At 43.7% G+C, this 14,940-nt stretch overlaps 2 protein-coding genes and 1 non-coding gene across 3 annotated transcripts; 1 reads left to right on the top strand and 2 right to left on the bottom strand.

Annotated features, from left to right (window-relative positions):
• Positions 1–7,935: 7,935 nt before the first annotated feature.
• TRNAK-CUU lies at positions 7,936–8,008 on the bottom strand. Its single transcript has one exon. It is a non-coding gene; the product is annotated as a tRNA-Lys (tRNA).
• A 102-nt stretch (positions 8,009–8,110) lies between these two features.
• On the bottom strand, positions 8,111–11,379 carry LOC100840670. The gene is made up of 3 exons (XM_014903279.2): positions 10,917–11,379; positions 9,226–9,971; positions 8,111–8,787 (listed from the first exon to the last, which is right to left on the bottom strand). The coding sequence occupies exons 1-3, from the start codon at positions 11,361–11,363 to the stop codon at positions 8,292–8,294; spliced, it is 1,689 nt and encodes a 562-aa protein (XP_014758765.1). The 5' UTR covers positions 11,364–11,379; the 3' UTR covers positions 8,111–8,291.
• Positions 11,380–12,004: 625 nt separating this feature from the next.
• On the top strand, positions 12,005–13,189 carry LOC100829939. The gene has a single exon (XM_003576421.1). It carries the CDS (start codon positions 12,005–12,007, stop codon positions 13,187–13,189), a length of 1,185 nt encoding a protein of 394 aa, XP_003576469.1.
• Positions 13,190–14,940: the final 1,751 nt, after the last annotated feature.

Here is a 14,940-nt window from a genome sequence, read left to right as displayed (position 1 = left end):
TCCTCCTTTCCCTGGAAATTTTTGCCCACTCATCAATCCAATGGCAAGCCGAAAACAGTACGGACGATGGCTCATGTACTGCCACATTTCGGAAACAAGCATTATTGTGAGCTTTCCATACAACCAAAAAGAAAAACAGCTACACCTATGCATAATGCCATTTCCAATTAGTTGTGGCACAATATTAGGTACCAATAGAAAATCAAAAGCACAGCAAACCACATTCCATAAAAATCTAGCCAAAAACTAAGAACATATATTACCTTTCCAACATCTATGTTCAGATTACCTTTTGTTAAAACACTTCTATGTAACATCAGCCACATAAAGATTTTGATCTTTAAAGGGAGCTTGTCTTCTGACAGAAAATTATGTGGATCGATAGATCCATCCATTCCTCTTCAAATGTTGGTAATGAGATTTCACCAAAAATACCCCACTTTGTGAAAGAGACGAAACTACCATGTCAGAGTCAACATTCAGAGCAAATCCCTCACGTTCAGCAACAAGCTAATTCCAATCCTGTAAAATTTCACTCGAAAGAGAAATCTAGTGACTCGACAATCTCCTATTACCTTCATGCACAGACTATAAAAACAAATTTAATAGGAGAAAACCTGACCAAAAATAAGAACTGACAGTTCTATGAGTAGTCCCAGAAATGCATCACTTTCCATTCTAAGCAAAAGAGGTTAACGAAATGAAATCAGATAAAGAACTTACCTATTGTCCCTCATAAGAAACGATACTTGAGACCCTCCATTATTCTAAATCACAAGCTTCTGAAGAAATTATTTCACCTAAATATATAACAAGTAAAATATTAGTTCCGAGTGATCATTTTATTGGATATATGCACAACTAACCAATTAAGAAATGCATGCATGCATATATACACGTAAGGCCGACTGATTGAATACTACATTACATGAGGTGGATCTTCTAGCGAGTAAAAGGCTTGGGTCCTCATGCGCTTCTTCAACACAAAACAAAGGATGCCAAATCCACCATCTCGTCTAGAAAGCACCTGGTCGCAACTCGCAACATATATAGTGGAAAAATACTTACAAGAACATTTAGAAAATGTGAGATTAATTTCAATACTTAGATGATATTCTAACCTATAAAACCTCCTCGTCAGTTGTATCATCACCTATATAATATTGCTAGAACCTGAGAGTTGTCCCAGTCATTTTTGTTGATGAGTCACTCGAGTGTATGATAATTGACTGCATGTCTTTTGTTGACATCCGTCTTTGGACGAACCTCCAAAACCTACACAAGTACACGCATATAATGATGAATACCATCATAACATTTAAACCTTGCTAACCGATTGATTTCCAATTGATCGAGTCTTCTTGACATTTTACCGTGGCTCACATCGAGATCTGAAAATCTACCAAATTTGTCTTCACAATGTCCTTCACGTACTTATGTTCCTGCAAACAAAAACCAACAGTGAGATAAATTTTATTTATCAATAAAACAAGGAGCAAGGCAACAATTTTAACTTCTTATGAACCAGAATGAGAAACTTATTGTTTTCGACCATAGCACCCTTAATTTCTCTGACCATATCTTCTAGACGTTGTGGCCTATTGTGCAAATAGTGTGTATTAGAAGTTCTATACTGTAATAAAGTGCTAATCGTAGTAATTAGCTCTAGTTTATACTGAGTTATTCTAGGCTCATATTTGCTAGTAGGTTGGAAGGTTTCTGTTTCAGCACTCTGCAGGTAAAATATTTAAACAAAATGGAGAGCATTAAGACGCAAAGAAAACAAGGAATTGCAAGAGCAAATAGCAAGTTACTAATTGGATATCTATTCCCTAGCACACCGCTTAGCGTAGCCAATCGAGCCTTACGAACTCTTTCACCTGAACATAGATATCAAAGTCAAAGCACACTGATTTTATGATTAGACATGTATAGAATGAATCCTAGATTAAAAAGCTAGTATATACCCATTAGTATCTACGGTAATACCTTATCATCATGGGGCGGATCTACATGGATTAAAATATTGTTCATTAGTTGCTCTTAATAACGCAAATTTGAAGTACAATTAGACATAAATATCTTCCCGGTTTAGAAGCTTGGTCAAGATAATTATAATTACCTCCTCATACATGATGGTCTTCTCGAGATCATTCTCTATTAGTGTCAAAGTGCCATGATAATCCAAAAATAACACAATTGTCTTTTCGTGATCGCTCACTCTGATTTGATCAAAGAATTTGATTGCCAAAGGTTGTCTTGCTTGCAATAAATAAAACATTGAAAAAATGTAGTATTTCTAAAAATAGGTATTCTGATTGCAATTCATTTTATTTTATTTTGCTTGGAAGAACCATTTTTTTGGTAGTTCTAAGTACTTACATATGTATTTTATTATCAAACAAACTACTCAATTTTTTTAAATAGGTTTCATGTAATGATTTTTTTTTTCAAAAATCACATTTTCCTAAGAATCCAAAGTATTAATCTTTAAGCCAAGTTGAAGCTTGTTACGGTTTGTTTTTTCTCTCTCTGTGGGTAATATCTCACATATATAGTGTATAAAATTTTTGTAAAGCTAGCAATGTAAGCAAAGAGTGTTCATTGTAGAACAACAGGACCTGGAGTGGTATTGCTGAACTCCATCACAAGGCTAGAGTATTTGTTTACAGTGAGCAATCTCTAATATGGATAGTCTGGACAATCGTTGTAGGCGGATTGTCGTTTGGAGGAGGTTTCAATTCTGTAGTTGGCTGAGCCAGCTCTTGAGAGTGTTTAATTTCAGACGATTTATGTAAAAGACGACACTTGGTTTCCTTTAATGAAACCGGAAGGGGAGCCCTCTATTTGTCAAAAAAAAATCTTCATCGACACCAACGGCATCGGTAGGACCCCTAATGTTGGCTAGCTTAGCTTAGAAACAAATGAATTTTGATTGTTTGCATGAGATTAAATAAATCATCTCTATATATGCCCGTGTCACTTCTGTATGTACTACTAAGCAGTGTTTTCTTGGAACCATCGTCGCTCACACTTTCATGTCCTGATTATATAGCTTTATTTACCAAAAACCTCACGCTTCTTATATATTGCAATCTCAGGATTAGTGTTGGTGCAACACGAGGTGATCGAGATAGAACAACACTTCAATCTCGCAAAGGGCTCGTACGTGTTGGGGTTACTAGATGATGCTCGGCACGTTGTTGCGGAAATTTTGAGTTAACATACGTGAGTGAAATGGAGTAACAACACAAGAGTATCAAAAATTGAAAACATATGATGAAATTGTATGATAAACTCTTCACTTAGTGGGGATAGCTGGATGGAAAGTAGCATGTATGCATGTGCAAAATTTGTGGGTTTCCACTAAATAGGTATGAATAAATTAATGATGTGATGATGTGAAATCATGTAGTTGGTTCTCCCACTTAGATATAGAAGATGGCTAAAGTTAATTTGTGGGTTTCCACTAAATAGGTATGAATAAATTAATGATGTGATGATGTGAAATCATGTAGTTGGTTCTCCCACTTAGATATAGAAGATGGCTAAAGTTACGATTTCGCAAGGCATCCGACAGAACAGATCCCATAAACCCAACCCGTAAAAATGTTTATGAACAAAGTTTACGAAATCTGTTCCGCCTGGGTCAAATTGATACTGTAAAAATGTTTTGAGGTATACCTTATACGCGTTCTATGGACCGATAGTTAAGAAATTTGGTAGCGATGCTCTTATGTACTCTCTCCGATCCATATTACTTGTGAAAACATTACATGTATCTAGACGCCTTTTAAACATAGATACATCCATATTTGTGCAAATTTGAGACAAGTAATATAAATCGGAGGGAGTACGTGGAGAGCGTGGTAAAGTTGGGGGTGATTCTCATTTGTCTGCTCCCTGGATCATAAAGATGGAGTGAATGTTACTTAGAGAGAAGATAGGAGTTTTTTCTTTGAATGATATCTAACTGATCTATTATTTGGACAGCGGTTCTTGTTGTACAACCTCTGTACATAGAATTGGAGTCGAATGAGTTAATCACGCACGATCACACAGGTACAATAATTAGATTGACAACATAATTCTTTACAACACAACAGAAGTCATTATTGTTCCTTTTCATGTACAACAACGACGCTTATCTCTTATACGGAGTATGAGAAACGAGAAACCCTTTATAAGTTTTTTTCTGGCTAAATATAACAACCGCAACGGGAGAACTCCCGCCAAGTGTGACCCCCGACAACATGGCAAAGGTAAACATGCTACGCTAGCTAGTTAGATGAACTCGAACGAGGTTAGAACCTCTTTTGAAACAGTAAACATAGATTTGACTTTTAGACGTGAAAGATTTGGAAATATGTTGGCATATTAATAAAAAAATCAGGAGACTTTGAGACGGGAAAGATCTGGAAATATGTTGGCACATTTATAAAAAAAATCAGGACCTCCAATATATTTTAGTCAAAAAGAAATATTAATAAAAAGATGTCAGGTTTGCACGCAAACAGTAAACATAGATTTGACTTTGAGATGTGAAAGATTTGGAAATATGTTGGCACAATAATAAAAAAAATCAGGAGACTTTGAGATGGGAAAGATCTTGAAATATGTTGGCACATTGATAAAAAAAAATCAGGACCTCCAATATATTTGAACCAAACTATGTGGCAGCCGTATGTCCGTTAGCGTAGCAGCGGTACGCTTCCCGCCCAGATTGATCCCGCGAGCCGAGTGCGCGGAAGCGCATGAGGCGAGCCCGTTCCGTTTTTCCAGCGAGCCTGCAAACCTAGGCACCGTATCCTTTCCGATCTTCAACACGAGCCCGAGCATGCAGTATCTATCCTAGCTACCGCAATCTACACGCACAGCGGAAACTTTTGGCATGTCTCCTTTGCATGCATGGAAGAAAACAACAAAAATGATGATGCATGCTCGTGTCACCCAAGATTCTTTCCATAATCCAAAAATTCAAAATGTTTTAGCTCTCAAATGGCACCACGGATTCACGATTCATTTTCACCGTTGAGTTAGTGCCAACGAGGGCTTCAAAACTAGATCCCAGGTATGCTTTGACAACTTTTTTTCGAGCTCAAAAGTTACCAAGCACTAACATGGGAGTTATCAAACATTGGCACAAGTAGTTACCCGCTTCAAAAACTATAGTAGATCATCGATCACTCGAACTCCAAGGTAACTTGAATATCTTGATAATTACAGCAGTGCCATGGTCGTGAACACTAACATGAACATCCTATTAACTATAGAGTGCCATAGTGAGTAACTACATGAATACCACATTAGTAACAATCCATTAGTAATTGTAACAAAAAACCTAGTTAACTATATCAGTGCATGATGCAAGCGGTAACTTTCACCCAAGAACCTAGATAACTATTTTAGTGATATGATATGGTGGTAACTGAAACCTAGATAGCTGGATAGCTATATCACTGACAAGATGATAACTATAAGCTAAACGGCTAGATAAGCACATGAGTGTCATGATGGTACTATGTAACCTAAACGACTGGATAACTAATGTATATCATGATGATAATTGTAACCTAAACGACTAGATAACTACATGAGTGTCAAGATGGTAACTCTAACCTAAATGTGTATCATGATGATAACTGTAACCTAAACGACTAGATAACTACATGAGTGTCATTATGGTAACTCAAACCTAAACGACTGGTTAACTACATGAGAGTCACGATGATAACTGTAACCTAAACGACAGGATAACTACGTTAGTGTCGTGATGGTAACTGTAACTTAAACGGATTGATAACTAAATGAGTGTCTTGATGGTAATTGTAACTTAAACGGTTGGATAACTACATGAGTTTCATGATGGTACTGTAACCTAAATGAATGGAGAATTCATTTTGATATGGTTGCAGACCACTTTCTTCAAGTTCAGATATTATCGACCCATAAGTGATCGAGTTAACTAACCATTCACACTTATTCATCGACTGAAAACTGGATGATTCGGCGACTTCATTTGAGATCATAAATTACCAACTAATAACCAGATTATTCACAAGTAGATACAATATGTTTGGCTCAATTTCTTCAAAACCAGAAGTTACCAACAAGCAAATTTAGCAGTTACCAAGCTTTTTCAAGTGTAGTTATTGGATTCAGAACACTAGATCTCTCACTTGGTAACTACATCGGTGCAATAGTGATAACTGTAACATGGACAATTTTGTGGTAACTGTATAGGTACCACGCTGGTAACTATAATGTTTGGCAACTATATCATTTTTGTGATGATAGGTGGTAACTTTGAACCAATCAACGGGTAACTTCATAAGTAATATGACTATTGTACCCTTAAATGTTGGGTAACTACATTTGCGAAATGATGGTAGCTCTATCATGGACACTGGATAACTACATACGTACCCTGCTGGTAACTATAATGTTTGGCAAGTATATCATTTTTATGATGGCGGGTGGTAACTTTGACACAAACACCTGGTAACTCCATAACTAATATGATGGTAACTATACCTTTAAGTGTTGGGTAACTACATTAGCGAAATGGTGGTTACTCTAATCTGGACAGCTGGGTAACTGTATATGCTTTAATGCGGTAACTGCATGAGTCGCCAAGAAGCTGGCTACCCCCATCCCACACGCGATGTAGCAGTTGCCGATGTCGTGCCGGTCCTTAGAGTGTGTGGATGAAGAGTCGTTGCTTGACACGGAGCTACATGCCTACCCAGGGAACTCCTGTTGGTGCATCCGGCTGCGGCACGTCTCCATCGACGTTGCGCCGGACGCCATGGCGTGCGACGTTGTATGGCGAGTCACCGATCGATCATTAAGGAAAGAATGGATGATCGATGACCATGGGCACTAGAAACCTCCCGAGACACTCTTGCCGCAGTAGTTGACTAGGAGAGAGAGGTCGACGGGCACGTGTAGAACTTGAGATTGATGCCCAGGATGTATGCGCGCAGCGCTGTGCAGAGGCACATGACGGCCTTCAGGTCCAGTAGACCCTGTATGAGCGCGCAACAGGTCTTCTTCGGCGGCGGCCCCAGCTCTAGGTTTATCAGCCCGTTCACCATGCGCGCACACCCCCAGCTTCAGCGCGTCGATCGAGCACTGACCCCCTCGGCCTCCTCCTCCTGCCCGGCCGGCGTCGCCGGATCCTCCACTGCCCAATCCGCCGCTCCGCTGCCGCCGCAACCTCTACTTGGCCTGCTGCCGCAACCTCCTCCACCGCCGGGCCTAGGGCAGGAGCCATCACAACGTCAGCCACATGCGTCGGAGAAGGTGAAGAAGAGGACATTCAGGACCAACGCGCAGCGATCCCCGCGTGGCTGCGCCTCTCCTCGCCATGGCGCCTGGGGAGGTTAAGGGGAGAGGAGATGCGGGAAAGGTGGCTGTAGAGACGGGGAAGAGGAAGAAACTCGCGAGCAAGATTTCAGAGAGAATGAGATGAAGGAAAAAAGAAACAGGAAAGGGGATGTTCATCCGCTGCGGATCAGACGTCACGGAGAGCGCGTCCGCGCGTAAGGCAGTTCTCTAGCCGATTGGAAAATAGCCGGGCCTAGGGCAGGAGCCATCACAACGGCAGCCACATGCGTCGGAGAAGGTGAAGAAGAGGACGTTTAGGACCAGCGCGCGGCGATCCCCACGCGGCTGCGCCTCTCCTCGCCATGGCGCCTGGGGAGGTTAAGGGGAGAGAAGATGCGGGAAAGAGGAAGAAACTCGCGAGCAAGATTTCAGAGAGAATGAGATGAAGGAAAAAAAGAAACAGGAAAGGGGATGTTCATCCGCTGCGGATCGGACGTCACGGAAAGAGCGTCCGCGCGTAAGGTAGTTTTCTAGCCGGTTGGAAAATAGATTTCCCGAATATATTTTAGTCAAAAAGAAATATTAATAAAAATATGTCAGTTTGCACGCCCACCGTGGGGCTCGAACCCACGACCACAAGGTTAAGAGCCTTGCGCTCTACCAACTGAGCTAGACGGGCTTGTTATATGATTGAAGCCTACGTCCTTATTGAGTTCTTTCCATACTCACTAGTTCAACTATTTCGGATAAATTTGAGACAAAAATTATGGAGCGGAGGAAATACATGAACAAATGTTTCCATACGACCAACAAACAAAGCAACAGTACCGTAAACTTATCGCTCGTAGATATGCAATCTTCCGTGAGAGTTATCACCCATATACTCGATATTTTTTGTACAGAACTCCTAAAGCTAGTTTGGCAAATCTGAAATCATCATCATGAACTGGTGAAAATTCTTGTCATGTGATACTACCACTCTGTTCAACTTGGTGATGCAGCATTGACGCTTTCTCATCGTCATCAGCATCAAGCTCTTCCTCGGAATACTCGATATCAGTAACAGTGCCATCCTTCCCTCCAGCACAGTAGTCAGCTACTCCATGACACCTTTCCAGCTCGATCTGCTGCAGCTCTGACGCTATCAGAGTATCCATTCTTGCTCTCTCCCTGTCACACGGGTATGTCCGGTACAGCAGGTAGTAGATGAAGCAGCACAACAACATCGGGATAGAAATCGCAGTGTAGAGAGCTTTGGCTAGGGCAGTGGCATTGGACCTGTCCCTTCCAACACTGTTAACTCCAGCCCCATAGGAGACCGGCTTGTAGCCGTAGGCATGCTCGGCTAAGAAGCCAACGACCGGTGGAGCAAATGAGGCTAGAACTGACTCAAAGGAACGGTCCAGCGCGTAGATACTTGCTCTTGATCTCTCAGGAACGATCTCTGCAAATATGGGGCTGCACATGGAGAGTTGTGTTATGGCCTGATGCAGAAACTTCGTAGAATACAAGGAAATCAGCATTTCCTAGATAGGAGAGTCGTGTTCATTCTGATCACAGAAACAACTGCTGAAATCATGAAATGGATATAACGACGTGTGTTCAAGAAAAAAAATGAAATTGTAAAATGGATGCAATGTGTATCATGTATGGCTCAGACTTATTGGTTCCACTATTGAAGTTGGAAGTGCTTATAGCTCAGTCGATCTATAGATATTTATTTCTCAGTAGTTATTTCTCAGTCGACATCTACAACTGTCCAATCAAGATTTTCTCATCTCTTTTGTGGATGAAGTAGTTATTATTTGTCAATTGCGTAGGAAATAGTAAAAGAGAAATTCATTATGCCATAGACATAATAAACCAAAATCAAACAACTAATGAAAGGTAACTTACTTGTTGGTAGCAGGACCGTTCCAGGAGATGCTTAACCCCATGATAAACATGACAAGTCCATGCAAGAAACCAGTGGAGGAGTCATCAGGTAGTCCAAGAAGCAACAGAGCTGCAAGCGGAACTGCAGAAGCCGAGCTTATTTGAGACAGCACTATCCGACCAGAATCTGGGAAGCGGACAGAGAGATAGTCCCCCATCTTTCCACCAAAGAGTCCTCCAAGCGAACTTGCCAGTGCAAATATTGTTGTGAGAAGTCCAGTTTTTGTGTGGGTAAAGCCCATCAGCTCCAACCACATTGGGGCAAACGACAGGGCAGACCATGGGAATGACCCTGTGATGCCCTGAGCCACGATGATCTGAAATGATGGTATCTTCATAACAGCCTTGGCTTCTGTGACCAAATCCTTCATTTCTGCCCATGCAGACTTGCGCAAATTCTGTTCGCCATCATCGGCGTTGCAAAAATGAGGGTCCACTGCAAATAGACGAACCAACATGCCGACTACCATGCTGATGAGAGCAACAGCGTGAAACGCGATGCGCCAACCGGCGATACCCATGACTGTGTTTGGTGCTAACATGATGGAGAACAGGCCTCCAATCACTGAACCTATGTTGCCGGTGAGTTGAAGCCATCCAAACGCAGATCCCCGGTTGTTATCATCAGTGTAGTCTGCGACTAGAGACTGGATAGCTGGAGTGACGAGTGCTAGCCCAACACCATTCAGTCCCCTGGCTGCCGCTACCTGCTCAAAGAAGCATGTTTGATGCAAACTTGTTCTCGAGTATCAATTAGAATTTTTTTAAGTAAACTGAGGAAGCATACAGTAACTAGTAGGTAAACTGGAGATCCGAGCAATGAACCATCCCTCACGCCGTCCTTGGGTGCCGGCGCTTCTCAGTGCCCCCACCCCTACCCCCCACATTGCCGCCGCCGAAGGATTCCATCAGGGGTTTCGATGGGACGGCGGACGGCGGCGGCTGAGGCATTGTGTCTCTTCTGTCTCTGGGATTGTGTTCTTGTTGAGGACGGGTGCAATTGGTATCGACATGTAATCAATTGCCCATTACGAGAAAGCATAAAAATTTATCAGCCCAATAAACGCCATGGCAGTTGAGTAGCAGTATAATAGGAGTATATAGCAAATTTAATCCAGATGCTTATTTTTTACTTCAGACATTAAGTGACATTTACTAGTATTTCACGTGGCATTCAAAAAAAAATTACTCGATTGGGTTAACGAATTTACGAAATTAAAATTCTAAACGTCCTAATTCAAGCCGGGTTTTTCCCCCTTCTGAAAAAAAAACTTCCTAATTCAACCGTTACTGCCAAAGGATCACAGATAAGCATACTCTATATCTGGTCGTGCCACATTAGTGCCAATTGTTACTAACAAAGCGTGATTACCTTTCGGATAATCTTTTTTACATGCGTATATGCTATGAGCAAAATTTTAGCCCAAAATTTCCTTCGGTTACATCGAAATGAACTTTGGTTAACAGCTACAATGTCAAATTCAACGCGTTCTGCTGTAAAGCGCGTGCACAGAAATGGATAAGCTAGAGCATATTCCCGTGGGGACCGATGCTGCAATCCCCAAAATTGGATCGATGATTCAGTAAAACCGTTCTGGAATCACAAACGAAACCGAAAGGAATCGACTAATTTTTGTTTCGGCGGGACGGACCTGGGTGAAGGTGCCGGACACGGCGACGAGGAAGGTGGCGGCGGCCCAGAGGAAAGCCCCCACTGCGATGACGTGGGCGCGGTTGTAGCGCACGGCGGCGTAGGCCGCGAGCGGGTAGCACGCGGCCTGCACGAAGGAGCGGTACAGCGTGAGCGCGCCGAGCCCCATGGGCGTGGCGTGAAGCGCGGCGCCCACTTCCCGGTACACCGCCGGCAGCAGCGCCTCGTCCGCGCGCTCCATGATGGCCGCCAGGTTCACTAGCAACAGGGTCCTCCCCGCGGCCTCTGCCGCCATCACGCCCCCTCTGCTCCCGCGCGCGTGGTTCCGTCGGCGGCCTCGTGGCTCCTCCTCGCCAGCCTGCGGCTCTTGCAATAGTCCCCGGAGTGTTGTCTCTTCCACGTCCCCTGTGTGTTTGGAAAGACCTTTCTCGTGCTTAAGCGGCGTCATGAGCCTGACCGCTCGTCTTCTATTGAAGGCTAAGAGCATCCGCGCCCCCCAAAGGCCCTTAAATGGGTTTTGGGGGTGTCGGAACCTAAAATCCGATCCAGCCGACATTTTCAATTTGTTTTTTCATCCGACGTGGTCCAGAAGTTTATCCGGCGTCCCCAGGCCGAACCCAACCCACGGGGAGGCGAGCGGGGGCGCCCGAGCCGGGGAGGCGAGCGGGGGCGCAAAACCACGCGGGCCAGCACTGTCAGCGGAACAACCCCAAAAACGCACCCTGTTTGCCCCGATTTGCCCCGAATCACCGACTTCCACCCCAGAATCGCCGCCGGAACCACTCCTCTCACCGGCGACTTCCACCCCCGAACCTTCTGCTGCATAGATCTTACCTTGCCGCCGCAGTTCCAGTTCCGCCGTCCACCGCCGGCCAGTTCCAGCACTGCCTCAGTGCCCACCCAGCGGCCACCTCCTCGCTTCTTGCCGTCAAGGTGTTCGGCAATTTGCCAAGGCCATGGATTCGGACGACGAAGAGATGCTCGCCGCGCTTTTTGACGAGGAAGTCGCCGCTGCCGATGATGCTGCCTCCGGCGGCGAACAGGAGCATCAACTCATCGTCTCGTCGCTTCTCGCCCTCATCGCCAAAGATGCAGAGCCGCCGGGAAGGGGAGGATCGAGGAAGGGCCCGCCGCAAGAGCAAGGCGAGGCAAAGGATGGAAGGCTACTGCATGCTGTACACCGACTACTTCGCCGATGATCCATTGCACAACGATGTGATCTTTCGGCGCCGATTCAGAATGTCTCGGAAGCTTTTTTTGAAGATCGCCGAGTACCTCCGGGACTGCGACGATTACTTCAAATTGAAGAGGGACGCCATCGGCACACTCGGTTTCACATCAATTCAGAAATGCACGGTATCCCTCCGGTTGCTTGCTTATGGAATTCCTGCCGATACACAGGACGACTACCTCCGCATGGCCGAGTCCACGACCATCGATTGCATGTACAGGTTCTGTAGGGCAATTGTGGCGGTGTTTGGAGAGCAGTACTTGAGGACACCCACCGCAAAAGACACAGCTCGGATCATGGCACAGAATGCAGAAAGAGGATTCCCAAGTATGCTTGGCAGCATCGACTGTATGCATTGGTCATGGAAGAACTGTCCATTTGCACACCAGGGCATGTATAAAAGCCACAAAGAATCATGCGGTGTGGTGCTTGAGGCGGTGGCCGATCAGGATCTGTGGATTTGGCATGCCTTCTTCGGTATGGCAGGATCGCACAATGACATCAATGTGCTGCAATGCTCGAATGTGTTTGCCAAGCTTGTTGAAGGCACTGCTGCTCCGGTGAACTATGACATCAATGGCCATGTGTACAATAAGGGATACTACCTGGCAGATGGCATCTATCCAAGATGGTCGACGTTTGTGAAGACAATCTCAAACGCACCCGCAGGAGGAGCAAGATCTTGGTTTGCGATGCAACAGGAAGCATGCAGAAAGGATGTCGAGCGGGCATTTGGTGTGTTGCAGGCTCGATTTGCCATCGTCTGGTACCCTGCTCTCACTTGGTCGAAAGATCAGATGTGGGAGGTCATGACTGCCTGTGTGATCATGCACAATATGATCATCGAGAGCGAGCGGGAATGTCCGGTGTTTGACACTGAACCGTATGAACGGATGGGTCCTCTAGCCAATGTCAATCACCAGGTGCCGGCCGCCTTTGCTGCTTTCCTCGGCCGGCGGCAAGAAATTCGAGACGCCGGTACTCATCAGCAGCTTCAAGATGATCTGGTCGAGCATTTGTGGAGGCTCCGAGGAAACGTTTAGTTTTTCTTTTTCTTTTTTTCTTGAATTTGATTAAATTTGTTTGAAATGTGATTCAAAACTTATCAAATAAATGTGCTTGTTTCAATTTGCAATATTTGTAAAATTTGCTTTGGGGAGGCGTTTGGGGGCGACGGCTGGGAAACGGCTTGACCTTAAAAACAAAAACCCGCCGGCGCCCCCCCATACGGCCTAAAAAAGTGGCAGCCGGACGCCAAATGGGGGGCGCGACTGGAGATGCTCTAAGATGAGGTTCACAAAAGACTGTTGGTGTTGGCTAACGTCGTCTGGCTTGCCGGACCCAAAAAAAAGGCGGACTTCGCCGGCTGTGCCACGTGGCTTACACTTTTTAGAATAGATATATCCATTTTTAAGCTAATTTGAGACAAGAATTATGAAACGGAGAGAGTAGCTGATAAACATCACAAATTTAAATTTATTGTCATCATGTAAACTAGTCAAACAAAATATTTATCTATTGTGTAACACTAGATTACAAGCCGCGGCAAGGGAGATATCTTAATATTATCACGTGTATTATTTTTCCCGTTCCAAAACGTAACAAGACTTATTTTTTATCCTTTTATTTAATTGAGTTTCCCCGGATTGCATGGGATACTATGAGTGATACTAACCATCAATTTCCCCAACTATAATAATCTAAATTTTCTTCAAATTCTGTGAGGCGGAAATGTAGATATATTATGTCATGAATAGAGTAATGAGAGTCTTGGTACCACAACCATTAACCTATGTCTCCTGTTTGAAAGTGTTCTTTTATAAATATGCATTGCATTTTATTCAGTTTTGGTACATATATGGTCGAAATGAAACTAATTCAACTAAGATGGGGTCGCTGCTGCTGCATTAATTAAGATGTAGAACCATGCGATCATTGCGAGAGGGCTTACCAAAATGGGCCGCACATTTGGACTTTTTTCCCTTCATTTTTTTTCTTTCATTTTTGCTTTTGTTTCTTTTTCAATTATCTTTGACCTTTTTATTTTTTCCTTTGGTTTTCACAACTTTATACTTTCTTCTATATTTTCTTTGAAGTTCAAATACATACATGATTTATCAATGCTTTAAGGAAATATTTATTTCTATTGCTGTAGACACAAAGCCCATATTGTCCTGGCATTGTCATAATAAGAAAAGAACAATTTCGTAAACTGCGGAACATTCACGAAATTATTCATGCTAAACTTTTACATGAACTATTTCTATGAACATTGGTGGCAGCGCGCTGCGTGATCTTCGGCATCGGTTGCTCCTAGAGAGCTCCTCTCCAGGCGCATGGAGAATATTGTAAATGCTTTCTAAATACTTGTCGTTGTTTTATCTCAAGTTTGCACTAAAACAGCGACAAGTATTTAAAAAAGGGGAATATATCTCTCTTGTAGAACGGGGGCATGTAAATGCTGAGCAGCTCCGTGGTCGTGACGTAGGAGAATATCCGGAGATCCCATGAGAACCTAATTGGAATGGCACCGACCACCATTCCCTTGTTCCTTTTGCTGATTTCCAGCATGCAGCACCTCGTATCGTTTGTATGCTTGCTGGTTCTGTGTTTGGACACGCCGTAAGTTGGTAAGCCATTCGAATCCCGTAAAAAAAACCTGTGTCAGGATGCCCTCGCCGTGGACAAAGTGCGGCCGTGTGAGATGCCGGGTCCTCATCTTACTAAAATCCGAGTTGATCAGCACGTTGTACCAGCAACTCCACCTGTGTTTCCCGGTCGTCACGCCCTCTAG

The sequence above is a fragment of the Brachypodium distachyon genome, chromosome 4 (assembly GCF_000005505.3).
Source record: "Brachypodium distachyon strain Bd21 chromosome 4, Brachypodium_distachyon_v3.0, whole genome shotgun sequence".
NCBI lineage: Eukaryota > Viridiplantae > Streptophyta > Magnoliopsida > Poales > Poaceae > Brachypodium > Brachypodium distachyon.
Note: the sequence above shows the minus strand (reverse complement) of the source record. Positions and strands in the feature narration are given on the sequence as shown.

Excerpts from the sequence above, each read along its gene's own strand:
- LOC100840670 (XM_014903279.2), bottom strand. The coding sequence starts at position 11,363 with ATGACGCCGCTTAAGCACGAGAAAGGTCTTTCCAAACACACAGGGGAC. Across the intron at positions 9,972-10,916 it reads TGTCCGGCACCTTCACCCAG|GTAGCGGCAGCCAGGGGACT; the intron begins GTCCGTCCCGCC and ends TTCTTTGAGCAG. Across the intron at positions 8,788-9,225 it reads AACGGTCCTGCTACCAACAA|CCCCATATTTGCAGAGATCG; the intron begins GTAAGTTACCTT and ends CTCCATGTGCAG.
- LOC100829939 (XM_003576421.1), top strand. The coding sequence starts at position 12,005 with ATGCAGAGCCGCCGGGAAGGGGAGGATCGAGGAAGGGCCCGCCGCAAG.